General features: G+C 43.6%; 3 protein-coding genes across 5 annotated transcripts in view; 1 reads left to right on the top strand and 2 right to left on the bottom strand.

The window, feature by feature from the left end:
• LOC139389511 (ankyrin repeat and death domain-containing protein 1B-like) lies at positions 1 to 9,101 on the bottom strand. The gene is made up of 16 exons (XM_071136331.1): positions 9,023 to 9,101; positions 7,592 to 7,783; positions 6,598 to 6,698; positions 6,340 to 6,438; positions 6,109 to 6,207; positions 3,120 to 3,224; positions 2,890 to 2,994; positions 2,664 to 2,762; positions 2,353 to 2,451; positions 2,087 to 2,185; positions 1,836 to 1,934; positions 1,509 to 1,607; positions 1,327 to 1,422; positions 613 to 814; positions 209 to 340; positions 1 to 111 (listed from the first exon to the last, which is right to left on the bottom strand). The coding sequence occupies exons 1-16, from the start codon at positions 9,099 to 9,101 to the stop codon at positions 56 to 58; spliced, it is 1,761 nt and encodes a 586-aa protein (XP_070992432.1). The 3' UTR covers positions 1 to 55.
• On the bottom strand, positions 8,204 to 24,120 carry LOC139390033 (DNA polymerase kappa-like). The gene is made up of 15 exons (XM_071137144.1): positions 24,051 to 24,120; positions 23,713 to 23,864; positions 23,379 to 23,498; positions 22,689 to 22,841; positions 20,798 to 20,929; positions 20,516 to 20,687; positions 19,848 to 20,063; positions 19,232 to 19,356; positions 18,934 to 19,100; positions 18,779 to 18,811; positions 17,138 to 17,234; positions 15,492 to 15,663; positions 14,078 to 15,343; positions 12,840 to 12,888; positions 8,204 to 10,277 (listed from the first exon to the last, which is right to left on the bottom strand). The coding sequence occupies exons 2-15, from the start codon at positions 23,842 to 23,844 to the stop codon at positions 10,193 to 10,195; spliced, it is 2,919 nt and encodes a 972-aa protein (XP_070993245.1). The 5' UTR covers positions 23,845 to 23,864; positions 24,051 to 24,120; the 3' UTR covers positions 8,204 to 10,192.
• Positions 24,121 to 26,400: 2,280 nt separating this feature from the next.
• LOC139389316 (ceramide transfer protein-like) overlaps positions 26,401 to 27,648 on the top strand; it is a 41,928-nt gene continuing 40,680 nt past the window's right edge. Inside the window, exons 1-2 of one of the 3 annotated variants that reach the window (XM_071135967.1) lie at positions 26,401 to 26,473; positions 27,124 to 27,242. In XM_071135967.1, the coding sequence (XP_070992068.1) occupies positions 27,150 to 27,242 (93 nt within the window). In that variant the 5' untranslated portion in view covers positions 26,401 to 26,473; positions 27,124 to 27,149. Of the gene's footprint in view, positions 26,474 to 26,602; positions 27,243 to 27,648 lie in introns of those variants that run through there. The other 2 variants (XM_071135965.1, XM_071135964.1) reach the window with 2 other exon arrangements.

Below are 27,648 nucleotides of genomic sequence, written 5' to 3'. Positions count from 1 at the left end.
TTGGAAAAAAATTATCTTGTTGACTCAAGCATGCCTATGTCGTTTTTTTCCACCTTTATGAAAGGATGCATTTCTTCATGTCTCCTTCCTCTGTGTCCATTCGTATTTTATCTGTAAAACAACAAAACACCCATCTGTAATTTGCTGTTATGACTTCAACATAAATGTTATATTTTCCTATGAGGTAAGGGTCATGGACACCCCATACCTGCTATAGTCTTGTTGCCTATGGCAAGCAGGCCCTGGTACAGCTCTTTAGCAGGACTCCTTTGGGCCAGCTCTACCCCATGAAGCCAGATCAACAGCATCCTGTTCCCATGTTCCTGGTAGCTCTGCTGCCCTACACACACACACACATTAAATTAGAATATGTTCTTTACTTCCCTGGTAAAATAAGAGTTAAATTACTTAGTGTAGTTAAGGCTTTCCTTGGTAATGTCACCCAAGTGGCTTGTTTTTGGAACAATGTCAAATGAGTAAAGAATCCCTCTTACCGATTTCAAAATTGTATCTTCACACTTGGTATTGATCAATTAATGAGTTTCAATTGATATTCCTGTGAATGATTTTCCCCTGTGCTACACTGTGAGCCAAAGGTGTTGTGTGTGTCACCTGTCCACTGCTCCTCGATGGCAGCCACCTGCTGCTCAGTGAAATGCCAGTGCAGCGCCAGCCTCTTCCAGTCGCCTGGCTTCAGCAGGCGGTAGGCCAGGTGCCAGGCAGTGCTGCGGGTCTGTTTGCTCTCCGTGCGGTGGTCTAATTTAAACGTCAGCGGAGTCTGGCTGTGAAGGTTCTCATTAAGCTCAGTGTTGGCCTGGAAGGGTAATCACATCTAGTCACCTGAGAAAGGACAAGCTTCACAAACTGAGAGCAGTGAGTGTTCAGCGATAAGCACACATAGTCCCATGCTTATTGAATGCCAGAGCCACTTGCTTTGACTGTCAGGTTGGGTATGGAAGATATGCTGAATCAAATTGACACTGAAATTGATTGTCAAGCATTTCAGGTCCATAAATAATGTTCCCACTGCCAGCGTTAATGGTATTACAGGGATTAATCTGGAGTTGTGACTTTAGGAAATTAATAATCGGTGATGAATATAATCATTGATTTCCAGCTCCAGTAAATTGATTAGCAGATGACTTCAGCAACGTATTAATCTGTGATTGAATTTACTGCATTTGATCATACAGTACAGCTATATCACTTATAGGGAGGTCTCTCACACAACAGTAGGCTACACATTCTACATTCATTCACAATTATAGAGGATAAACAAACACAATGAAGTTAGTTATTTCCATTATGGTCCTCGGTTAACATTACCATCCTCCATGTCAAATATCTCTCTGCCTTGATGATCATGTCAACGATGATGACCTCGTCTGCTCGGGCTGCCACACCCAGTGCTGTCTTACCCTGCTGCTCAAAACAGAAACAGTTGAGTGGGAAGTTGCCGTGGAGAGGAGAGGGGTCAAATGAGCCTATTCTCTGTGTCCATGTTTCACCTTGTCTTGGAGGACTAGGTTCATCCCAGCTTTCAGAAGCATCTCAACAATGTCCACTCTGGCCAGCTCTGCAGCGACATGCAGGACAGTCTGGGACCTCTTAGGAGGACAGACAGGAGCTCACGTTATAAGTTTCCCTTAACCACAGATCTAGGGTCAGATTACCAAACCCATAACTTCAACCATTACAATGTCTGTCCTACATAGTGCACTACGTTTGGCAGGACCCGGGACTAGTAATGCACTATGCAGAGAATAGGGTGCCATTTGGGACGCAACTAATTCATTATAACATTGATGTGGACCGAGTATACGTGTTGTACGTACGTGATCAGTGACGTTGATGTTGCAGCCAGCCTCGAGCAGTGTGTGGATGACAGGGATGTGACAGTTCTTCACTGCCAGGTAGAGAGGAGCCTGGAGGTGCTGCCAATGGAGACACAACCAAAATTGACCATTATATAGAAACTCTCTCTGATGTCAGGTCATACTACAGACTGAGTAATTACACAGATAACAGCTTGGCTTTATTCATGGTTGACCAAGACGTAGGACCAGTTCACTATGCTCACTCTCACCTGGTTTTGTAAGTCCAAGTGGGCCGAGTTCTCTATGAGGAGTCTCACCAACGATGTGTGGCCCTTCTCTGAGACAGGGTGTAGAGCACTGCTTTGGTCCTAAGAGGGGAGAGGAGAGGTTCCCATTGAATAGAGAGGTCTAGGAGAGGTCTACCTATTAGGTAAAGTACTGAAGTAGAATAAACAGGGTGTGATTTAGTAACTATGCCTGGTGGTGGCCATTTTAGTGAATAGTTGGAGGGTGTGGTTTATGTTTACAGGCCTACCATGGTGACAATGTTTGGGTCACAGCCTGCCTCCAACAGAGCCTGGACGCAGTCCTCATGGGCAGCGTCAGCAGCCAGGTATAGAGCCGTCTCCCCAGCCTGCCACGAATACATCAGTCATTGACCTAAAGCAGCTACTGCAAGGTGTAGCCATTGAGCACACACCATCACACATGCTGGCAATCAAACAGCTCCATTGAAAAGGAAAATGCGCAGCACTCGCTCACCATTAAAGATATTTTTTTCAATTTAAGCAGGGTTAAAATATGAACGTTTTGGCCTTCCAGAAAGCGTTTACAGTGGGACTTTACCGTATTGACTTCATTGCGAGTTTCAAAGCTCTTCAGCAGTAGCTGGACGACATCCAAGTGGCCATTGCCGGCAGCCAAATGCAGAGGTGTGTTCCTATTCTAGCATTTAGAGAAAGAGAAAAAGCAGGAGGAAATGAGGAAGGGAGAGAGACAGTGAACAGGAAGAGGAGATAGAGGAATAAACAGTCCTACAGCCCCCTGATAGGTGTGACACACACACACACACCTGGTCTTCCTCCATGGTGGCCATATTGTATGCCTCCTCCATCAACATCTGCAGCATCTCCACAGAGCCATGCTCTGCTGCCAAAGCAAACGCTCTGTGTCCAGACTGAGAGAGATTGGTGCGGGGGGGTAGGAGATGAAGAAAAAGGGTCAGCTTATTGAACTAATTCAGCCCAATCAATATTTGAAATGGATGCAATGGTTACTGATACTGTATGTCTATGTAGTTACCAGGTCCTCTTTGTCCAGCTCTTTCATCATCAGGTCGTAGATGATGAATGTCATTATGTCAGTGTGGTTGTTGATGGCAGCACAGTGCATGATGTTCATTCCCAGCTGAGAAGTGAGAATACAACTCACCATCTCCATACAGTGCCTTCGGAAAGTATTCAGACCCCTTGACTTTTTCCACATTTTGTTACGTTAAATAAATGTAAACAAATCCTCAGCTATCTACACATAATACCCCACAATGACAAAGCGAAACTGGTTCTTAGACATCTTTGAAAATGTATAAAAAATTAACTGTAATACCTTATTTACATACAGTTGAAGTCGGAAGTTTACATACACCTTAGCCAAATACATTTAAACTCTTTTTCCACAATTCCTGACATTTAATCATAGTAAAAATTCCCTGTCTTAGGTCAGTTAGTATCACCACTTTATTTTAAGAATGTGAAATGTCAGAATAATAGTAATGATTTATTTCAGCTTTTATTTCTTTCATCACATTCCCAGTGGGTCAGAAGTAGACATACACTCAAATAGTATTTGGTATCAGTGCCTTTAAATTGTTTAACTTGGGTCAAACGTTTCAGGTAGCCTTCCACAAGCTTCCCACAATAATGTGAATTTTGGCCCATTCCTCCTGACAGAGCTGGTGTAACTGAGTCAGATTTGTAGGGCTTCTTGCTCTCACACGCTTTTTCAATTCTGCCCACAAATGTTCTATAGGATGGGTGATGGCCACTCCAATACCTTGACTTTGTTGTCCTTAAGCCATTTTGCCACAACTTTGGAAGTATGCTTGGGGTCATTGTCCATTTGGAAAACCCATTGGCGACCAAGCTTTAACTTCCTGACTGATGTCTTGAGATGTTGCTTAAATATATCCACATAATATTCCTCCTGCAGCAAAGCACCCCCACAACATGATGCTGCCACCCCCGTGCTTCACGGATGGGATGGTGTTCTTCGGCTTGCAAGCCTCCCCCTTTTTCCTCCAAACATAACGATGGCCAAACAGTTCTATTTTTCTTTCATCAGACCAGAGGACATTTCTCCAAAAGTACAATCTTTGTACCCATGTGCAGTTGCAATCCGTAGTCTGGCTTTTTTATAGCTGGGTTGAAGCAGTGGCTTCTTCCTTGCTGAGCGGCCTTTCAGGTTGTCGATATAGGACTCGTTTTACTGTGCATATAGATACTTTCGCTTTGCACTTTGTTTGTTTTTGATTTGCACTTTTCACAGCACAGTACGTTCATCTCTAGGAGACAGAACGCGTCTCCTTCCTGAGCGGTATGACGACTGCATGGTCCAATGGTGTTTATACTTGCATACCATTGTTTGTACAGATGAATGTGGTACCTTCAGGTGTTTGGAAATTGCTCCCAAGGATGAACCAGACTTGTGGAGGTCTTTTGATTTTCCCATGATGTCAAGCAAAGAGGCACTGGGTTTGAAGGTAGGCCTTGAAATACATCCACAGGTACACCTCCAATTGACCTATCAGAAGCTTCTAAGGGCCATGACATCATTTTCTGGAATTTTCCAAGCTGTTTAAAGGCACAGTCAACTTAGTGTATGTAAATGTCTGACCCACTAGAATTGTGATAGTGAAATAATCTGTAAACAATTTTTGGAAAAGTTACTTGTGTCATGCACAAAGTATATGTCCTAACCGACTTGCCAAAACTATAGTTTTTTAACAAGAAATTTGTGGAGTAGTTGAAAAACGAGTTTTAATGACTCCAACCTAAGTGTATGTAAACTTCCGACTTCAACTAAGTATTCAGACTCTTTGCTATGAGATTTGAATTTGAGCTCAGGAACATCTTGTTTCCATTGATCATCCTTGATGTTTATACAACTTGATTGGACATGATTTGGAAAGGCACACACACCTGTCTGTATAAGGTCCCACAGTTAACAGTGCATGTCAGAGCAAAAACCAAGCCATGAGGTCAAAGGAATTGTCCGTAGAGCTCTGAGACAAGATTGTGTCGAGGTATAGATCTGGGGAAGGGTACAAAAAAATTTCTGCAGCATTGAAGGTCCCTAAGAACACAGTGGCCTCCATCATTCTTAAATGGAAGATGTTTGGAACCACCAAGACTCTTTATAGAGCTGGCTTCCCTGCCAAACTGAGCAATCGGAGGAGAAGGGCCTTGGTCTGGGGGGTGTTTTTCAGCGGCAGGGACTAGGAGACTAGTCAGGATCGAGGCAAAGATGAACAGAGAAAAGTACAGAGAGATCCTTGATGAAAACCTGCTCCAGAGAGATCAGGACCTCAGAATGGGGCGAAGATTCACCTTCCAACTGGACCATGAGCAATGACCATGAGCACCCAGCCAAGACAACGCAGCAGTGGCTTTGGGACAGGTCTCTGAACGTCCTTGAGTGGCCCAGCCAAGAGCCCGGACTTGAACCCGATCAAACATCTCTGGAGAGACCTGAAAATAGCTGTGCAGCGTCGCTCCCCATCCAACCTGACAGAGCTTGACAGGATCTGCAAAGAAAAATCGGAGAAACTCCCCAAATACAGGTGTGTCAACTTAAGCTTGTAGCGTCATACGCAAGAAGACTTGAGGCTGTAATTGCTGCCAAAGGTCCTTCAACAAAGTACTGACTAATACTTATGTAAAGGTGATATTATTTATATATATTTTTTTAAATAAATTAGCAAATTTAAATAAAAGTTTTTGCTTTGTCATTGTGGGGTATTGTATGTACATACATTTTAGAATAAGGCTGTATCATAACAAAATGTGGAAAAAGTCAAAGGGTCTGAATACTTTCCAAAGGCACTGTACATGACAACTTGACATTTTGTATTCTCAAATGGTTATGGGGAAATTGTGTTGATGGTTGATTATTGTAATTGATATCCTAGATGGTTGAGATGTCAGAGAACAACTTAGGTCTGACCAGCAGATCGAGGAAAGGGATTTCTGAGAAATTTTCAAGGCCTTTGTGAATAGGAACAGAGGTTCCCTACCGCATTCTCAACCTTCTGATCAGCACCACCCTGCACAAGCAACTTCAGGATGGGCAGACTCCCAAACCAGGCAGCCAGGTGGATGGCTGTCACTCCATGCTGTGTGAGTATGTATGAAAGAGAGAAATAGTTTAATTGACAAACCATGGCCATTCTCTCCTGAGAGTTTGTTGAAGAGGAGAAGCTTTAAAAGACACCATCAGTAACACCGGAAAAGTGTTGTCTTCCTACCTTGTCCTCTTGATTGATGTTTGCTCTGCGCTGGAGAAGGACTTGGACGGCCTCTATGTTTTTTCCAGCAACTGCATAGTGCAGGGCAGTGCGATCATGCTAGGGTCAATGCATGGGACAAGTTATTCTAACAAGTGACACAGAACAGAATACATGGTTCTAATAAAGAAGTAACAGAAATAGTACATGATAGTCTCCTGTAGTCCCACTAACTGCAGTGTGGAGACGATGTTCCTATGGATATGAGGACTGACTCACCAAGTTCTTTGCGTCAACCTTGACTGCCCTTCCCAGAATCTTCATGGTCTGTACATCATTTATCTTTGCTGCTTCAATGTACTCCTTCTCCAGCTCCAGCACTGCAAACACATAAGACTCACCAGGTGCTTCACAATAAGTAATACATCAATATGCATGTTTTTCTTTTGAGAACATGGGGGTGTGAAATTTCAGTTATTATGACTAGTATTAGGGTGGAATTGGTAAGGTGCGTGTGGCCAATACAAACACAGCTCTTTGCACACTGGATGTTCACATTCAGTCAAACCATTACCCATGACAGATACATGGTAACACACCTAAGGTTTTCCAACATGGATTCAACCATAAGGATGATCAGGGATTTGGTCAAGAGCATTATCATTTCTACAGTATATTATCATAACATAATCTTTGCAGTCATTATAATTAAGAGGATAAGGATATTCATTGCTTGCTTTGGTCTACGAAAGAATATGTTAGCATTGAACGAATATTCACCAATGTTTCTCAACATTTAATACCATAATTACAAGAACTCAATTTCCGATCCTGTGAAAGAGGGCAGAAGTAAGGCTCTGTTGCCCCAGGCTATTATTCTTACTGTTAAATTTGACCTTGGGACAATTCCACTGTGACAGAGTGATGCTGAGACTCCAATTTTTCACTTTAACATGCATGTCAAACAAAAACCAGTGATTGAAAAGTTAAACAAACCCTACAACTATATGCAAAGACTACTTTTAACAATTTCCACTTAAACATTTTCAAAAACACTTTCACTTGAATAACAGTGCGGATGGCACAAACCCCCCCTTTTTTAACGTTCAGTGTTTACTCAAGTTATGTTGAATAAAACGTCTGTTTTTGATTAAAATAAAACAAATCTAAACAGGGCTTAGGTGTTACCCATTTACATGCTCACGGACACACGTTCACACACACATACCTGGTACTCACACATACCCGGTACTCACACATACCCGGTACTCACACATTTCTTCATTATTGTAACTGTTGGTCTCCTCGTTCTGTATGAAGTCAGTGAATCCCTTGACTGCTTTTTTTGTGTTTTTTGCCGTTTTAGGGTTCATGTTCAGCTCCTTCATCAGCTGTGCCCCCATCCTCTCCTTCAAGGACATTCTCTCCATGGTGAATATCTGGTGACTTCTCCCTGTATCCTGGGCTGGATCCCAGTATGTCTCTGTTTAATACTTGTCTTTCAAAACAACCATGTAGCATTACTGAATGAATGCAGAAAGTCTGGTCAGGAACTGGATCTTTTTACTGAAGCAGATAGAGGTTCTTACTGCATAAGGAATACAAAGTGGTGTGGAAATGGAGCAGTGTATGTACATTACCAGGGCTGGAAGGCTGACCTCTGTTTACTCTGGAAGCCCACACCCTTCACAGAATCGCTTCTGGTCAAAGTGAGTGCATAAGAATACCTGCACTGCCTTATCTACACTCTAAGCCTGGAGTAGTGAGCTGTATGAGTGCAGATTTATGACTGACTCTAGTCATTTATGTGTATTTGACTATTGAGTATACTATTATTATGAATCTAAGCTCCAATCAAAACTCCGAAAGTAGTTGAGGCCTTAGGTGTGTTTAAATGGATTTATACTGCACACATTAAATACTCATCAACATTGACACAGAGACTTTACAAAGTTTAACAAGGAGAATAATTGACTGCCAACACAGTTCATTCAGCAAATGTCAACATGGTGGTAACTTTGAGCAATATTCTTGTGGAAACAATCTTAAATACTAAATGAACATTTAAATATAATCTAAAACAATTTAGATATTTAAGTTTCCTTATGCAAAACTATAATACACTGAACAAAAATATAAACTTAACATGGAACAATTTCAAAGATACCGTTCATATAAGGAAATCAGTCAATTTAAATAAATAAATTAGGCCCTAATATATGGATTTCACATGACTGGGAATACAGATGTCACCAACAGATGAATAACTTTAAAAAAAAAGTAGGGCATGGATCAGAAAATCAGTCAGTATGTGGTGTGACCACCATTTGCCTCATGCAGCACATAGAGTTGATCACGCTGTTGTCCCACTCCTCTTTAATGTTGCTCGATATTGGCGGGAACTGGAACACGCTGTCGTATACGTTGATCTAGAGCATCCCAAACATGCTCAATGGGTGACATATCTGAAGAGTATGCAGGCCATGAAGAACTGGGACATTTCCAGCTTCCAGAAATTGTGTACAGATCCATGCGACATGGGGCCGTGCATTATGGTGAAACATGAGGTGATGGCGGTGGATAAATGGCACAACAATGGGCCTCAGGATCTTGTCACGGTATCTATGTGTGTTCAAATTGCCATCGATAAAATGCAATCGTGTTCATTATCCGTAGCTAATGCCTGCCCATACCATAACCCCACCGCCACCATGGGGCACTCCGTTCACAATGTTGACATCAGCAAACCGCTCACCCACACGCCCAGACATGCTGTCTGCCATCTGCCCGGTACAGTTGAAACCATGATTAATCTGGGAAGAGCACACTTCTCCAGAGTGCCATCGAAGATGAGCATTTTCCCCAAATGAAGTCGGTTACGATGCCGAACTACAGTCAGATCAAGACCCTAATGAAGACAATGAGCATGTAGATGAGCTACCCTGAGGCAGTTTGTGCAGAAATATTTTGGTTGTGCAAACCCACAGTTTAATCAGCTGTCCAGATGCCTGATCTCAGATGATCCCGCAGTTGAAGAAGCCAGATGTGGAGGTCCTGGGCTGGCGTGGTTGCACCTGGTCTGCGGTTGTGAGGCACTGCCAAATTCTCTAAAACGACGGAGGCGGCTTATGGTAGAAAAATTTACATTTAATTATCTGGCAACAGCTCTGGTGGACATTCCTGTGGTCAGCATGCCAATTGCACGCTCCCTCAAAACTTGAGATGTCAGTGGCATTGTGTTGTGTGACAAAACGGCACATTTTAGAGTGCCCTTTGTTGCCCCCAGCACATGCGCACCTGTGTAATGATCATGCTATTTAACCAGCTTCTTGATATGCCACACTTATCAGGTGGATGGATTCTTTTGGCAAAGGAGAAAGGCCCAGTAACAGGGATGTAAACAAATTTAATTTAAACAAACACTTTATATGCTGCATTTATATTTTTGTTCAGTGTATTTAAAACATGTAATCTTCTGTTTAGTTATTCTAACCCCTACCTCTAACCCCACATCCATCGTGCACCTTCTTCTTTACATCTAAAATGGTACAAAACACACACAGTCCCCCTCATTTAGCCGCAGCTAGTGCATGATCAATTATAGCAGTACAATAAATAAATAAAGAAATTTATGACCATTATGACATTAAAGAATGAACAAAATACATAAAAACTAACATTATAGAAAGAAGAAAGTGCATCTTCAATTATTGAGTAAGCAATCCAAATGCCCAGCAATCCAATAAGTACTAGGTAGGTAGGTATGGTTTCTAGTGAGGTCACCAGCACTCCATTCACCTGAGATCCAGGTAACAGTCAGACTTCATCACCGTCTGAGAATAACATGCCATCCTCTTGGTCTTCGTGTGTGTTGTCACCTAAAGAACTTGTCGATGGTGTTCCGAGCTGGGCCCAGGGCTTTGACCTTCTTAGATGGGGGTGGGGGAGATGAGCCTCTCCTGGAAAAGTAGCCAGAACGAAACACAGCACATTTTTTAATGGCGTCAGACCGAGGCTCTGCATCTGTCCTCGTGCTCCTAGACCTTAGTGCTGCTTTTGATACCATCAATCACCACATTATTTTGGAGAGATTGGAAACCCAAATTGGTCTACACAGACAAGTTCTGGCCTGGTTTAGATTTTATCTGTCGGAAAGATATCAGTTTGTCTCTGTGAATGTTTTGTCCTCTGACAAATCAACTGTAAATTTCGGTGTTCCTCAAGGTTCCGTTTTAGGACCACTATTGTTTTCACTATATATTTTGCCTCTTGGGGATGTCATTCGAAAACATAATGTTAACTTTCACTGCTATGCAGATGACACACAGCTGTACATTTCGATGAAACATGGTGAAGCCCCAAAATTGCCCTCACTGGAAGCCTGTTTCGCACATAAGGAAGTGGATGGCTGCAAACGTTCTACTTTTAAACTCAGACAAAACAGAGATGCTTGTTCTAGGTCCCAAGAAACAAAGATCTTCTGTTGAATCTGACAATTAATCTTGATGGTTGTACAGTCTCAAATAAAACTGTGAAGGACCTCGGCGTTACTCTGGACCCTGATCTCTCCTTTGACGAACATATCAAGACTGTTTCAAGGACAGCTTTTTTCCATCTACGTAACATTGCAAAAATCAGAAATGTTCTGTCCAAAAATGATGCAGAAAAATTAATCCATGCTTTTGTTACTTCTAGGTTAGACTACTGCAATGCTCTACTTTACGGCTACCCGGATAAAGCACTAAATAAACGTCAGTTAGTGCTAAATACGGCTGCTAGAATCCTGACTAGAACCCAACAATGTGATCATATTACTCCAGTGCTAGCCTCCCTACACTGGCTGCCTGTTAAGGCAAGGGCTGATTTCAAGGTTTTACTGCTAACCTACAAAGCATTACATGGGCTTGCTCCTACCCATCTTTCCGATTTGGTCCTGCCGTACATACCTACACGTACACTACGGTCACAAGGCGCAGGCCTCCTAATTGTCCCTAGAATTTCTAAGCAAACAGCTGGAGACAGGGCTTTCTCCTATAGAGCTCCATTTTTATGGAATGGTCTGCCTACCCATGTGAGAGACGCAGACTTGGTCTCATCCTTTAAGTCTTTATTGAAGACTCATCTCTTCAGTAGGTCCTATGATTGAGTGTAGTCTGGTCCAGGAGTGTGAAGGTGAACGGAAAGGCACTGGAGCAACAAACCACCCTTGCGGTCTCTGCCTGGCTGGGTCCCCCATCTCCACTGTGATTATTTTCCTCTAACCCTATTACAGGGGCTGAGTCACTGGCTTACTGGTGCTCTTCCATGCTGTCCCTAGGAGGGGTGCGTGGGTTGAGTCACTGACGTGGTCTTCCTGTCTGGGTTGGCGCCCCCCATTAGGTTGTGCCGTGGCGGAGATCTTTGTGGGCTATACTCGGTCTTGTCTCAGGATGGTAAGTTGGTGGTTGAAGATATCCCTCTAGTGGTGTGGGGGCTGTGCTTTGCAAAAGTAGGTGGGGTTATATCCTGCCTGTTTGGCCCTGTCCGGGGGTATCATCGGATGGGGCCACAGTGTCTCCTGACCCCTCCTGTCTCAGCCTCCAGTATTTATGCTGGAGTAGTTTGTGTGTTGGGGGGCTAGGGTCAGTCTGTTATATCTGGAGTATTTCTCCTGTTTTATTCGGGGTCCTGTGTGAATTTAAGTATGCTCGCTCTAATTCTCTCTTTGGCATGATGACTCCTTGCTGTCCCCAGTCCACCTGGCCGTGCTGCTGCTCCAGTTTCAACTGTTCTACCTGCGGCTAAGGAACCCTAACCTGTTCACCGGACGTGCTACCTGTCCCAGACCTGCTGTTTTCAACTCTCTAGAGACAGCAGGAGCGGTAGAGATACTCTCAATGGTCGGCTATGAAAAGCCAACTGACATTTACTTCTGAGGTGCTGACTTGTTGCACCCTCAACAACTATTGTGATTATTATTATTTGACCATGCCGGTCATTTATGAACATTTGAACATCTTGGCCATGTTCTGTTATAATCTCAACCCGGCACAGCCAGAAGAGGACTGGCCACCCCTCATGGCCTAGTTCCTCTCTAGGTTTCTTCCTAGGTTTTGGCCTTTCTAGGGAGTTTTTCCTCGCCACTGTGCTTCTACAACTGCATTGCTTGCTGTTTGGGGTTTTAGGCTGGGTTTCTGTACAGCACTTTGAGATATCAGCTGATGTAAAAAGGGCTATATAAATACATTTGATTTTACTGCACAATTCTCACTCTGTCTTCACCAGTATCTGAAACCTTCTTGTCAACTTCTGGTCAATGTTTTAATCTACCACACAACATTTGTGTTTAATTAAGTCCATTGTGAATGTGCTGACTTTCAAGTCAATTGACCAATTCAAAGCTAGGGTGTTGCTAACACGATGAGTCAGTAACCATGGGTACATCTAAATCAATTCTCTCGCTCCTCTCTGAGTGACACTCCAATCTCTGATATATACATCCTGAGTCAGAGATATGTCTAAGAAGTTGTAGCTAGTCTCACCTTTTGCTCTTGCCTTTCTGTGGCGCTCTCCGCAGGGGCTGCTCTCGCTCTGTGGGCGGGAAACAGGAAAAGACATTAGGAAAAAAAGAATGACAACTGTCTAGGTTCGACAAGCAATTTAGTAATTTGTGTTCTTTTCAAAGCTATAAAGACTGCAACCTCACAGGCAAGTTAGTTAAGAGGAAACTGGAAGAGACTTTCTTTCCATTGTCAGGCTTGAATGGGTGAAGAAGTGATTTACCAGGGGCAGTGAGCAGGGCAGGGGAGGCCCCACAGTGTGAAATGAGACGTCTTCACTCTCTCAAAGGAAATCAATACACAGCCCCCACAATACCATGTCACTGAGACAGACAGACTGGCCTCACAGTGGCCAAACATTCTTCTAGTTTCACCCTTAGACCAGGTCAGTTTCACTCTTTCTTGGAAGAAAATATACTCAACCTCAATTTACAATCTCCTGGATTACATATTGAGTAAAAACAGGCAGAAACAGGACCCATGGAAACACTGGGGATGTGACTGACATTGGAAGCGCATTGAAAACAGGGTGGGTAAGTTCTTGGTCTATTTTAATGACAATTTGGTATTTTATTAGGATCCCCATTAGCTGTTGCAAAATCAGCAGCTACTCTTCCTGGGGTCCACACAAAACATGACATCATATAGCACATTAAGACAAGAACAGTTCAAGGACAGAACTACATGTTTCTGGGATGTGTTTTTCCTATTCATATTAATACACTTTAAATTTGGCCTTGTATAAGAACTACAAGACACATTCATGAACAATGTGCAACAACAGATCAGAACAACCGTAGTTATAGTCCATACTGTCATTTGCAAAACAATATGTATTGAAAAGCTTAATATAAATAATATTTGAAGATCAGCACTAAATCAGGTAGAGTAGTGTATACATTTTATGTTAATGTATTTGATCCAGATATCAGTTTTTGTTCTGTACCATTTACATTTTGTAAATAATGTTGCTGCTTTGTAGGACACATTTGAGTTGTCTTTCGGTTTCAAGCGTGTGAGTTATTTACAGAACTGAACAAATGGAGCTCCAATACGTGCAGTGCGTTCTGAGAATGTTCGGACCCCTTGGCTTTTTCCGCATTTTGTTGTGTTGCAGCCTTGTTCTAACATGGATTTAATTGTTTTTTCCCTCATCAATCTGCACACGGTGCCCCATGGTGACATGTAATGTGTCATCAATCATTAAATGAAACACTGACCTTTGTGGGCAGCAGGTGTTGCATTGTGGGTGGTGCAGTCAACAGATGCCAGTCCTTCAAGCTCATGTAAGACCTCCTGGTTTAGACAGAGGTCAACGTGTCGGTTAAAGAGGGTGAGGTTATCGGTGTCCTGTGTCACCTGACACACTGGGCAGGTGAGGGCGGGTTCTCTGGGGTCATGTGACTCAACCTTGGGCGTAGTCATTGGCCGAGGGCCACCTGGGGACAACGGACGAACACGAGGGTCTCTTTGAGATGAACCCTTCAGGATGTTAGGGTCTGTAACTCTAGGTATAGACACACCTCCATTTGGACAAGTGTTAAGGCAGACAGGGTTCAGGCCCACAGCGTTTAGTGAAATATTAGTTGTACTAGTCTCATACAGAAGTAGTCCTTTATTATCACCTGCACTAGAGTCCAATCGAAGGCCCAATGAGTCCAACATGCACCTACTGAGTGGGTCCCTACCTTTCTCCATCAATCCCTCCTCCCTCCTCCTTTCCCCTTCAGCTATCTCTTTCTCAATCTCCCCTTCCCTCTCTTTCTCCACCTCACAGACACTGGAGCCTCTATCTAGTTCTGTGTCTGTGTGAATGTTGTGCTCCATAGGAACCCCACTGAGACACTGGTCAACATGTCTGTTGAAGACTGTCAGGTCTGTGGTGTTCACCTCCCTGAAGCACACAGGGCAGGTCAGACTGTCTGTCCCTGGCTCTGTGGACCAGCACAATGAAGTAGACACATGGGCCTCTGTGCTGCTGGCTGTAGGTGCATGTGTCATGTTGTCAGGAGCTGTCAATGCACTCATAGAGAAGTGTGTCTCTGCTGATGTATTTGGATTCTTCTGAATGGGTGTCTGTGTCTGTTTGGGCTTGGTGGCTGATGAGGCTGGGCCCAGTCTGGTCTCTAAGACGTTCCACTTTCCATCCTCTGGTGGGTCCTCTCTCTCAGCTTGCAGCCGCAGCCTCTGGGCGCGAGCTTTTTGGAAGAAGGACTGCTGCTGCTCCCCAGTCCTCCCCACTTCCACTCCTCCCCAGCTGGGTACCCAGGGGTGATCCTCCTGCCCCTGGCTCTGCTGTACCAGGGAAGGGCAGGGAAAGGGCTGGGTCTGGCCTGTAGGCTTAGGTTGATGTTCTTTCACAGGCTTGTGGGAGGAAATCTGTGAGGGGCTACTGGAGTCAGCCCTGCCTTGCTGAAGGAATCCCACAATGCTCTTCTGCTGGGGTTTCTTGTCGTCAGCTCTGACAAAGCTGGAAACTCGAATGCCTGCAGACACGTAAGGGTTGATTTTAATTAAAGATAAGAATTAATAACAGAATCAGTAGAAGGTACTTCATATATTATTGATATATACAACAGACATGAAATAGTGATATTAAGTATTTTCCAGTGAGAGAAGGTAAATTAAGGTTACCCATGAGCCTCAGTCTCAGTGGCTGGGGGCTGACGTTGTCAATCTCAGTCTTCAGCAAGTCCTTAGCGACAGCAAAGAGCTCGTCACTCGTAGCAACGGCACACGGCAATGTCCACGCTCTGGTTTTCACCTCAAAGTTGACATTTTTAAGCTTCAACGTCACTGTCTTGCCCTGGAAGAAAACAAAGCAATGACATGGTGAATTACAGGATACATCTGGTTGAACCTGGGGATGGAGTCAAAGGACAAAACAGACATTGATTTGACTGATAGATTACACTAAGTGAAGAAGGGTCAAAGACATTTTCCTAAGAGCGCGATGATCATCCCCAAGCAGCCTATTCACCAGGCAGGCTGAGGATCACACTGGTCCCTGGTATTCTCCATAATTGCTCTCTATTTCCTCCAGCTATCAAAATAACATTAGGGCTAAGCCAGGGGGTGATGGTCGTGCCAAGGCAGCTCTCTCTATCGATTGGAGGGAAACAGACGCTCTAGTAATTGTGTGAGATGCTTCTTAGAGACAGATTGATTCTGGGATCCAACACTGATATTGTGATGTTCTGTGACCCCAAAATACCCTCTCAATACCCTCTCTGAGGAAATATCCTTTCTGTTCAAGAACACTTTTCTGCTCTCTCTTCCTGATAAAATAATTTATATGTTGAAAGATAATGATTAAATAATTCCACTCTGAAACCATATAATTGTATGACATTGATTAGAATCATAAAACTATAATGATGATGTGTGTAGTTTTAGTCAGAATTAGAACAAGGACCTTTTGTTCCTTTTTAGTATGTAAGCAGGGTGCAAGTGGGAAACAAATGATAAGAGGAGCTATCGACAGACAAGCTGGACTACTTACAGGACATTCTGTCTCCACCCGTGGAGGGGAGAAACTGTTAGGCTTGCAGAAGATTATGAAACATGTTGCAGATTAAACAATGTATCTATGTAGTGGAAAAACACAGACTGTCTAAGCAAGGCGTAGCTTAAGATTTGAACTTGTTTGTGTGTGTTATAAAGACTGGGTTTGCATTTTTGATGTTAGGACGTCCTCGTGAATAAACATTTTGACTATTGTAAGCTGAGAAATCTGTTTCATTTAAATCAGAATCTTACAAACTCTGGGTTGCAGACTGAGTAGATTAATTGAAGTTTATGAACATTGATAACAAAATTCTCATAACACTTCCCCAGAGAAAAAAATAGGCAGCCAGACAATGGCTGTTCACAATGGTGCTGAATACTAACGCCGGCCATAACACAGTTCCATGTACTGGTGAACGGTTTTGTATCACATAATAGCCACAAAAAGCCAAATTGTGAATCTATGAATCCAAGTGAATTTGTGTTTAAGAAAATATACTCTAAGCGAGGAGGAGAAATGTGCTACACAACCTATACCATTACTAAAAGTGTACTGTAATGAACCAAGCTGTACTTTCAACCCTCTCCTCGGGGACCCCCAGTCCTTCCATGTATTTTAACTATTCTACAGCTAGCATAACTGATTCAACTTGACAACTAATCATCAAGCCTCTGAAAAGGTGAAACAGGTGAGGTAGTTCAGGGCTACAACAAAATTGTGAAACGTCTGGAGGTCCCCGAGGAGAGGGTTGAAAACCACTGCTGTGGAGTACCTGGAGAGCCTCCTTCTGCAGGTCCTGAGCCAGTTCTTGACACAGCTGCCTGCACAGAGAGAACTGCTCCTCTAATGCAACCATCTCTCCAAATGTCCTGACAGAGAATGAAGGAGATAGAGAAACATGTTGGATGTGGGGAGAGTATTAGAGTATGTTCCATTATTTATCTATTTATTTCACACATACAGTAAGGTCCAAAAGTATTTGGACAGTGACATTTTTTGTAATTCTGTCTCTGAACTGGATATGTGAAATAAATAAACACATTTTAAATGAAACAATGACTGAGGTTAAAGTGCAGACGGCCAGCTTTAATTTGAGGGTATTTTCATCCATATCGGTAGCCTAGCAAGCCACCTGATCTCGCAAGCTTACATGAATGTTCACTGCACAGCGACAATCAGTCAGTCTGGTTATTATGAGGCGAATACATTGGGTGAACCGTTTAGAAATGACAGAACTTTTTGTACATAGTCCCCCCCCCTGTTTTATAGCCTGGCAACTCACACCGGAACGTTCGCTACATACTTTAGTCTGAGAATGCCATCATTGAAGTCGATTGTGGTGACGAGGGGTGTTGCACAAAAAAAAGGTCAGCAATTAGATTGTCTCTAACGAATCATAGTATCAAAGCCAATGAGGAATTTTAAAACCACCACTTGTGTTCGTGTGTTCTGGCTCAACCCATCGGTTTCTGGACTAATCAGACGGCCCCGAATGGGTTTGCATTCGGTGAAAGGTCGGGGAGGGACTCAGATCCAGACTCATTGCGGAGAAGAAACTAACGTCCGTAGGCGTGGCGATGCATTTGGCTGGAGCAAGGAGTCTGGGTAGCCAGGCAACCCAAATTAACGTGAGTATTTAAGTAGTAAAAAGTTTAGCATTTGGTCACATATTCCTAGCACGCAATAACTACATCAAGCTTGTGACTCTACAAACTTGTTTGATGCATTTACAGTTGGTTTTGGTTGCGTCTCAGATTATTTTGTGCCAAATAGAAATGAATGGTTGATAAGGTTCTGATGAGTGAGAAAGTTACCCAACCAAAATGGCTAACCTCCCATTATTGGTAATGTTGAGAGGACTCAAACGTTCTCACTCATAGTTATTCACGACTCATGCATTATTATCCAGAATCATGGTAGCATCAATATTAATGGAGAAGTGTTCAGAAACAAGTACTCTATTCTTATTTAGAATAAAAGTGACTACAAAATGACAAATTATTTACAATTAATTTCTATTTGACACAAAATAATCTGAAACAAAAACAAACTGCAACAGCATCTGACAAGTTTTTAGAGTCACAAGCTTGATGTAATCATTACGTGCTAAGAATATGGAACAAAATACTAAACCCTTGACTACTTTAACACACATAAGTGAATTTGTCAAAATAATTTCAGTTCCCTAAAATGGGGAGACTATGTACAAAAAGTTGTCAGTTCTAAACGGTTCAGCCAATATGGATATAATAACCTCAAATTAAAGTTGACCGTCTGCACTTTAAGGTTAACCTCATAGTCACTGTCATTTCAAATCCTATGTGCTTGAGTACAGAGCCAAAACAACAACAAACATGTCACTGTGAAAATACTTTGAGCTCACTGTATGTTGCCAGAAAAGAAAAACAACTACCTCTCTGTGCTCATGCTTTTTCTCTCCCCGTCCCTGTAAGTAAATAAAAAACAGACAGACTCAAGTCAGATGACTTGAACTCATTTGAAGGATTCATCTACTGTATAGTTGCCCCTTTCTGCCCTGCCCACCCCCTCTGCCTGCCCGGCCAGAACCTCTCGATGTGTGTGGAGCCCAAGCCTAGGGAGATGTCGAGGAAGTGGTGCCAGGACGTCTCAGAGAACAGCAAGGCCAGCAGCGCCATCTCCTGGCCAAGATGGATACAGCTGGTGATACCTAGAGCTCCCAGCATCTTCTCTGTCACGTTCCCAATGCCTGATACCTGGCACACCAAAATACCATATTTTACTCATCTTTATTTGTAGGCCATCAGCTAGCAACATGGTCCATAAAAAAATCTCCTTGAGTAAACACCCCTTAATAGCTTTGGGGCTGAGGTGTATAGCAACCTACCTTCCGGACTGGCAGGTCCTGTATGAATACCATGACAGCCTGTCGGTTAGAGGGGAGTCTGTACTGGCCGTTGGGTTTGTTCTTATCACTACACACCTTGGCCAGCATCATGTTTGGGGCAATGCCTAGAAGAATGACCAATAAAAGACCCATGGCAAATGTGTTACAAGCTTGATGTGACTACATACAGAATAGGATGATGAAGTTAGACTAGGATAGTAACATATCAAATGTTCCCTGAGGTATTTTCACACAGCTATGTAACCCTCAGCTCTGTTCCAAAAGACATTTCATAGTGAATTTGGGTTCACGAGTGGCGCAGCGGTCTACGGCACTGCATCAAAGTGCTGGAGTCGTCATCACAGACCCTGGTTCGATACTGGGCTGTATCATAACCAGCTGTGATTGGGAGTCCCATAGGGAGGCGCCCAATTGGCCCCGTGTCGTCCGGTTTAGGGGAGGGTTTGGCCAGTGTAGGCCGTCATTGTAAATAAGAATTTGTTCTTAACTGACTTGCCTAGTTAAATAAAGGTTCAATTAAAATCTAAATAGGGTGCTATCTGGGACTCAGACAATGTGTCCTCTGAGGAAAACGAACACACAGCGTCTCTCTCACCTGCGCTGGCAGTAAGTGAGGTTTTCTGCTCGATGCGGAAGCGCATCTCTCTCACCGCCTCCTCGGCACAGGTCCCAAACACCATCACGTCTCCCCCAGCCCCGCCCCCAGGAGCATCCTGCAGAAAGGGGCAGGAGGAGGAGCTGGGGCTGTCCTCAAACAGGACAGGAGACAGACCCTCTACTGTCTCCTGTAGGCCATCACCCTGCTCCTCAACTAGAGAGAGAGAGAGGTGTGAGATGATTCACAGCTGTGTGTCCATGTCTCTTCTCTTCTGCCCCCCTTGTCACTCGTTATACTTGACAGGTGGCAAAAGTGAACTAGATAAGAGAAAGCGAGAGGGACTACACATACATAGTTCTAATCCCTTCTAATTTACTTTCTGTCAGGCAGAAAATGAAGGAAGAATTAGATGAGGCTTATGCTATTAAGCTCTTAATAACCCTCTTTACTTTTGTTATATCTACCATAGAACATGTATCTGCCTTTATATCGCATTCGAACTACTTAAAATGGACTCTCAAAGTTGTCTTACAAATGACAACTTTATCACAGTATGTAAACTATAACTGAAAAATGGGTTTAAAAAAGGAATCCAACAGTGTAACAAATGAACATGACACATATATTACACAGTAATCCACTGTATTTAGACACCGACTCCTGACCTGGCACTGACACGGATGTAGCTGTCCCAGTGTCGTTGGTCCGGAGACGGTGGGTACGCAGGGCCTCTGGCCAGACCCTCCTCTGCTCCAGGTGCTCACTGATGTCCAGGTAGGCCTCGTCCAGACTCATGGGAAGGAAGTGAGGGTCATAGTCTGCAAAGATCTCTTGGACCTAGCAGAGAAATAGGATGATTAGTGACCCATATGTCTGTTTAGGGAGGATTTATACATTTAGTAAAAGCCTCACTGGCCACTGAAACACTGTGTGTGTCAGATCCTTACTTCAGCGCTCACTGCTCTGTATTTGTCAAAGTTGGTTGGAACAATAACCAGGTTTGGGCAGAGCTTCTTCGCGATGAAGCCAGGCATGGCGGCACGGACCCCAAACTTCCTTGCATGGTAGTTGGAAGTTGTCTGAGGAGAGTGGATAAAACATAGACAAGTTGTAGACACAACCTGGGGCTCAATACAAGGTAATTGTTGTAGTGCAATAATGGGCCATCTTTCAGATCCAGTTAGAACACCATAAACTAGTTCATACATGAAAGAGAACCAGTGTGAGAAAGATCGCCAGATATGAACCTCCCTCTGGGTAGCGAAGTCAACAGGCTTGGCTTTCTTATTTTGACATCACATAACTAGACATTTGGTATTACAAACTATATAATAATAATAATATATAATTATATATTATTTTGCTTGTCTCCATAGTCTTGCGTGGCCAGCCTTCCAAATCCTGTCTCGCTCATGAGAAGCCTGTGCTTATACACTACATGGCCAAAAGTATGTTGACACCTGCTCGTCAAACATCTCCTTCCAAAATCATGGGCATTAATATAGAGTTGGTCCCCCCCTTCGCTGCTATAATTCTTCTGGGAAGGCATTCCACTAGATGTTGGAACATTGCTGCGGGGACTTGCTTACATTCAGCTACAAGAGAATTAGTGAAGTCGGCACTGATGTCAGCGTTCCAATTCATCTCCAAGGTGTTCGATGGGGTAGAGGTCAGAGCTCTGTGCAGGAAAGTCAGGTTCTTCCACACCGATCTCAACAAAGCATTTCTGTATGGACCTCACTTTGTGCATGGGGGCATTGTAATGCTGATACAGGAAAGGGCCTTCCCCAAACTGTTGCCAGAAAGTTGGAAGCACAGAATCGTCTAGAATGTCACTGTATGCTGTAGAGTTAACATTTTCCTTCACTGGAACTTAGGGGCCTAGCCCAAAGCATGAACAGCCCCAGATCATTATTCCTCCTCCACCAAACTTTACAGTTGGCACTATGCATTGGGGCAGGTAACGTTCACCTGGCATCAGCCAAACCCAGATTCGTCTGTCGGACTGCCAGATGGTGAAGTGTGATTCATCACTCCAGAGAGTCCAATAGCGGCGAGCTTCACACCACTCTAGCCGACACTTGGCATTGTGCATGCTGATATTAGGCTTGTGTGTGGCTACTCGGCCAGGGAAACCCATTTCATTAAGCTCCCGACGTACAGTTATTGTGCTGACATTGCTTCCTTGAGGCAGTTTGGAACTCGGTAGTGAGAGTTACAATTGAGGACAGACGATTTTTACACACTATGCGATTCAGCACTCGCCGCTCCCGTTCTGTGAGCTTGTGTGGCCTACCACTTCAAGGCTGAGCCGTTGTTGCTCCTAGACGTTTCCACTTCACAATAACAGCACTTACAGTTGACCGGGGCAGCTCTAGCAGGGCAGAAATTTTACGAACAGACTTGTTGGAAAGGTGGCATCCTATGACAGTGCCACATTGAAGGTCGCTGAGCTCTCCAGTAAGGCCATTCTACTGCAAATGTTTTCTGTGCTCAATTTTATACACCTGTCAGCAATGGGTGTGGCTAAAATAGCCAAATCCACTAATTTGAAGGGGTGTCCACATACTTCTGTATATATAGTGTACATGAGGTAAGAAAACATGTAATGAAACGTCTCAATAGTGCCATGTTGAAAGTTGAAAGTCACTTCAGTACGGGCCATTCTACTCTCAATGTTTGTCTATGGAGAATGCATGGCTGTGTGCTTGATTTTGTACACTTGTCAGCAACGTGTGGCTGAAATGGCCAAATTCCCTAATAGGAAGAGGTGTCCACATACACTACATGGCCTAAAGTATGTTGCTAGCAAATTAACAGTCCTGTATAGAATCTCACCAGCATGCTCATAGAGCCCACGGCCATGGGTTTGTCCTTCAGGTCAGGACAGTCTCTCGTCTCCACCGCAGCGTAGAAGGCATCCATATCCACGTGCACAATAACACGGCTCAAGTCACGAACCCTCTCCAGGTCAAAGGTCATCTTTTCCACCTACAACAAGACGTTCAGAGGCGACAGAACTTCAATCAAATTATAACACCTAAATATATGGGGGCGGCAGGTAGCCTAGTGGTTAGAGCGTTGGACTAGTAACCGAAAGGTTACAAGATCGAATCCCCGAGCTGACAAGGTAAAAATCTGTCGTTCTGCCCCTGTTCCAAGGCAGTCATTGAAAATAAGAATTTGTTCTTAACTGACTTGCCTAGATAAGTAAATGTAAAATAAAATATACTGTAGAAGCTATAAACTTACTGTATCTGTGTGTCAGAGGCCGCATAATGTGTGTGTGTTTTTAAAATTTTATTTAACTCGGAAAGTCAGTTTACAATGATGGCCTACCTCGGCCAAACCCTAACGACGCTGGGCCAATTGTGCGTCGCCCTATGGGACTCTCAATCACAGCCGGTTGTGATACAGCCTGGAATCAAACCAGGGTCTGCAGTGACGCCTCTAGCACTGAGATGCAGTGCCTTAGACCGCTGCACCACTCGGGAGCCCGCGTGTGTATAGAGCCCACCTGCACCGTACCTGTGTTTGTGCTTTGCTCAACTGTTGCTCAGTGATGTGTGCTTTCTGCAGCATCATCCTCTCAATGCGCTGGTTCACCTGCTGTTCCTTTTTCATCTCGTTCTCATAGAACCTGGAGCCCTGTAGGAGAGGAAGGTAAACACAGAGGCTGATGACCTCCAGTAACTGGCCATGTTACACTGTGAGAAGAGAACACACTGGGCCTTAACAAGTGGGTTTGTCTGTTCCTGTGCCATTACATTACAGTAAGGTAGCTAACTAGGGTATTAACTCAGAGTCTAGGCAAATGTTAGTTTGGGTGTTTGGATACAGACAGAAGTTCTCAACATGGTACCTTGGAGGACTTCATGATGATCTTGTTTATCTTGTCCCTGTCAAGGCCCTCCATTCCAGCCTTGTTGTCGTTGAGGGCCATTCTGGAGAGGAAGCCCTCCCCACTGGAGGAGGTCCCCCCTGGAGTCTCCATCCTTCACCTCAAGTGAGACCCTGCATTTAATACATAAAGTTAACGTTAGAACAAGCAAGAATAATTATGGTAACTAAGTTAACAAACTAGCTACCACAATATGTACCAAAAGTTGGTAAAAAATATTATAAACAGCTAGTAACGTTTAAAGCAAGTTTCCAACTATCAATGACAAAAACAAAATTATATTTTGATTGTGTACTGGCCGAATTTGGCGCCGTTATAAGTATCTTCTTTGCCGATGCATCTTGTCTTCGGTCTTCACTCCTGAGTTTTGAATTTGCTTCCGCATGCTAGCCACGTCATTATGGGGCAGGACCGGAGGTGCGGTCAGAGAGGAAGAGGTAAAGAGAGAGGCCCAACTCGGCGGAAAATCTGTCTCCCTCCAGCAGGTGGCGTTTAAAAAAAAATTGCACACCAAGCAAGGAGTTTTTGTGTGTAGATCAATGAGTTTAGAATTTGGTAAAACATCAAATGAATGGCCTATTTTCTACGTGAGCTTTATTTGATTGAATATAATTTTCGTAATGCTTAATTTGTTACGAGTGTACTGATATAAAGGTACAATATAAATATAAGGACACATGACATCCCCGCAAAACACCTGATATCAGAGTTGTCTCGAGATGGCTATGCATATTCATGACATGAGGCTAGTAGCATAGCATCTCTCCATTGAATACAGCACAGGTAGCTGCTGAGGGAGAAAAGCTTAAATGGAACGGAGCAAATGGAATGGCATCAAACACCTGGAAACCATGTGTTTGATGTATTTGTTACCATTTCATCTACTCCGCTCATCATTACAACGAGACCGATCTCCCTAATTAAGGTGATACCAACCTCCTGTGGAATACAGGTGGTTGAATTCAACAACCCTCATCAAATATTAAACATTTTTGGAAAATAATTAGATCCACAAATCCAAAGAAAGGATAGACGGGAGCTAGACAGCCTATTCCAATTGTTAGGGCGGAGAGACAAGTATCTTGTCTGTATAGAGAGGCCAATTGATGAAGAAGAAGAAGAACCTGGGAGCATGGATTTTGTGGGGACGGTTGAGTGGAAAAAGGCTACAGAGACAAGCGGGAACCACAGGAACTTCTGTTATGAGTGTGGGGACCTACTGCCTCTACCTAAGCTGCAGGAGACAGTCTTCTGTTTCAGCTGTGAGGAAGGAAAGAGGAAAAGGAGGAAGAAGGCATCGAAGAGAATGAGGAAAGCAGAGGTTGAGGTTGAATTTGATGAAGATGACAATAGAAAGGGAGATGCGGAGGCGAAGAAGACTGGTGGCAAGTACAAGCAGAGCAAAGAGTATGCCATGTCAAGTGCTGGAGGTGAAATAGAAATGAGTGAGAGCGAGTTAAGTGGAGTGGAAGCTGTGGTGAAGAGCTCAGAGCCCGAGCCTTTCATCAATGGACATGATAAAGAACAATCTCATCCAGTAGGAGTGACATTTTTTGAGAAAGTGAATCCTTGCCTTTTAGCAGATCCATTTGTGGTTTCAGGGTGGGTGGTAAAGGAGTTTGGTGCAGCTGAGTCATTGAAGGTAACACGTGATATTTGTGTATGTTTCTTCTGCTCAGAGGGAGCGAGATCGGTTTATTGCTTTGCTCTTAGGAATAGGGCGCCATTGAAAGGAGTGATTACTGGGGTAGCGGTGAAGGTGGACCAGCTGAAGGGGAAGATTCCCGGTGTTTGTGATGCTCGTCGTTTGGTGCGATGCAGACTGGGTGGCGTGACTGGTGAGAGTCATTGCCTGTTCTTCTGAGTTTTGATGTTGAGTCTTTGCCCGATAAGGGAATGTTATAATATTTCAGTTATCCCGTACAAGGTTTTGTGCTGAACCCATTACGTTGTTACAGGTGTCAAGTTTATGGGCATGTGGCAGCAATGTGTAGGGGGGAGTGGCAGCAGTGTGTAAGAAGTGTGCAGAAGGGCATGAGACAAAAGGAATGTGCAGTATTGGGGAAAGAAGCGTATGTGTTAATTGTAGAGGTGGCCATGGTGCTGGGGATCAGAAAGAAGTGTCGAGAGAGAGAGAGGCAGGTTGAGGTTACCAGGGTTAGAGTAGTGCAGAGGGTGTCATATGTTGACACACTGAAAAAAGTAGAGGAAGATGGGTCAGGGTGAGGGATCCTGATAGGATTAACATTCATAGCTATGGTTATCAACTGTACAGCAGAGATGGAACGTAGGTCACAGAAATTAGATGTTGTGGTGGCAGAGAAGTTTTTGGGGGTACCATATTTGACTTCAGAAGAGTTACAGGGTGTGTTGGGTGGCGGTGTCCTGTTGGCCTGGGGAAAAGAGCCAGATGGGTTTAAATAATGAAATAGGGTTGTGGGTTTTAATGAGTAAAAGGTTAAGGTTGGGTAATTGTTGATATATTTTTTTCTCCATTTTGTTTTGTGGATCAAAGTATAAGGGATTTATATCCCGGTCAAGTTGTTGGCGGTAATGCATCATGATTTGTATGCCAACCGCTGTTAAACCTCACTGAAGAAGAAAATGCAGGAATGCCCAACATCCAGGAACGCCCCGAATTGCGGCCGCAATTGCAACCTTCTCTACAGCGCTGATAAACAAAACCTTGACAATACATGTCCATCTACATAAACTTTAACAGGTGAGCCAGTGTTGTTGATGCATTAATATAATATATCTATGTAACGTGATTAATTTATTCAAACAATGAAATATCACATCGTAGCAAGTGATTTTGATATAGAGATCATATATTTTGCGCAGTTTCTGCACAGCGGCGATGATACCGAACAACCACAGGCGTAGGCAAACAGGTTTGGGTCGTCCTGTTCATGACAGCGCTCTACAGATTCGCGGGGAAGCTAGCTATCGTACTGTTAGTTCTCGGAGTCTGAGGGCGTCTCTGAAAGGATTTACCATGTGTATTTGATCGTAGAGGATATGGCGCATTTAAACAGAAGGACTATTTTGACTGCTGCGTTTTGACTGGATTGCTAGCCAGCTAACTAGCTTTAGCTAAATGCATTGTATTTGCTTCTAGCTAACTTGAGATAGCAAACGTTACGTCGTGTTGCTATCGAAACACATAGCCCGCAAGAAGTTGTGGATTTAACGCTACGTTAGTTAGCTAACCATGCAATTATTGCATGCCAATCGGGAGTGGCTTGCTTAGTTATACTGTCTCATGTTTTTCTACAACGTTTGCCCTCTAACCGATTTGGCAACACTCGCTAGGCCAAGTCTTATCAATTTGTGTATTTTAATTTGCACGTGGTAAACGCTATCCTCTAGGTAACTACCAACAACTTGGTTGTTAAATGTCGGAGAAGAGTTCGAACTCGTCGGGCTCAGATGAAGATGTGGATCCCGAATCTGGGCAGCCTGTTGAACTCGGTGGCGTCCTAAGCAAGGTAAGACAAACAATGTATCTTTTATTCAGGACTTGATCCTCTAAAAAACACTATGCTACAACTACAATAACTAAATACCTGCTAGCTTTTATTCAAAGTTGGATGTGCCCATTGTACACTTCCCTATGGTGTACAATGGTTGGGTCAGATTGATCAAAACATTGTCAATCTAAATTACTATCAGCCAATAGGTACAACAAACAAATGGCCGCTGTTACTAATAACAAGCTGCCTGGGCCAAGTTGCAATCAGGGATTGACATTAAAGTCTGAAAGGCACTTGCCCAGTATTTTTTTTTTGGTTGCTCGAGGATTCTGATCAGTTGACCAAATGTAAATGAGCTATTTATACACAGAAGTGCAATATATCGCCTGCCTTTCATCTACACATGGGGAGGAATCAGAAA

This window comes from Oncorhynchus clarkii, chromosome 30, assembly GCF_045791955.1.
Source record: "Oncorhynchus clarkii lewisi isolate Uvic-CL-2024 chromosome 30, UVic_Ocla_1.0, whole genome shotgun sequence".
Taxonomy (NCBI): Eukaryota; Metazoa; Chordata; class Actinopteri; order Salmoniformes; family Salmonidae; genus Oncorhynchus; species Oncorhynchus clarkii.
The sequence above is the reverse complement of the archived record's forward strand: the minus strand, read 5'-3'. Positions and strand labels throughout refer to the sequence as shown.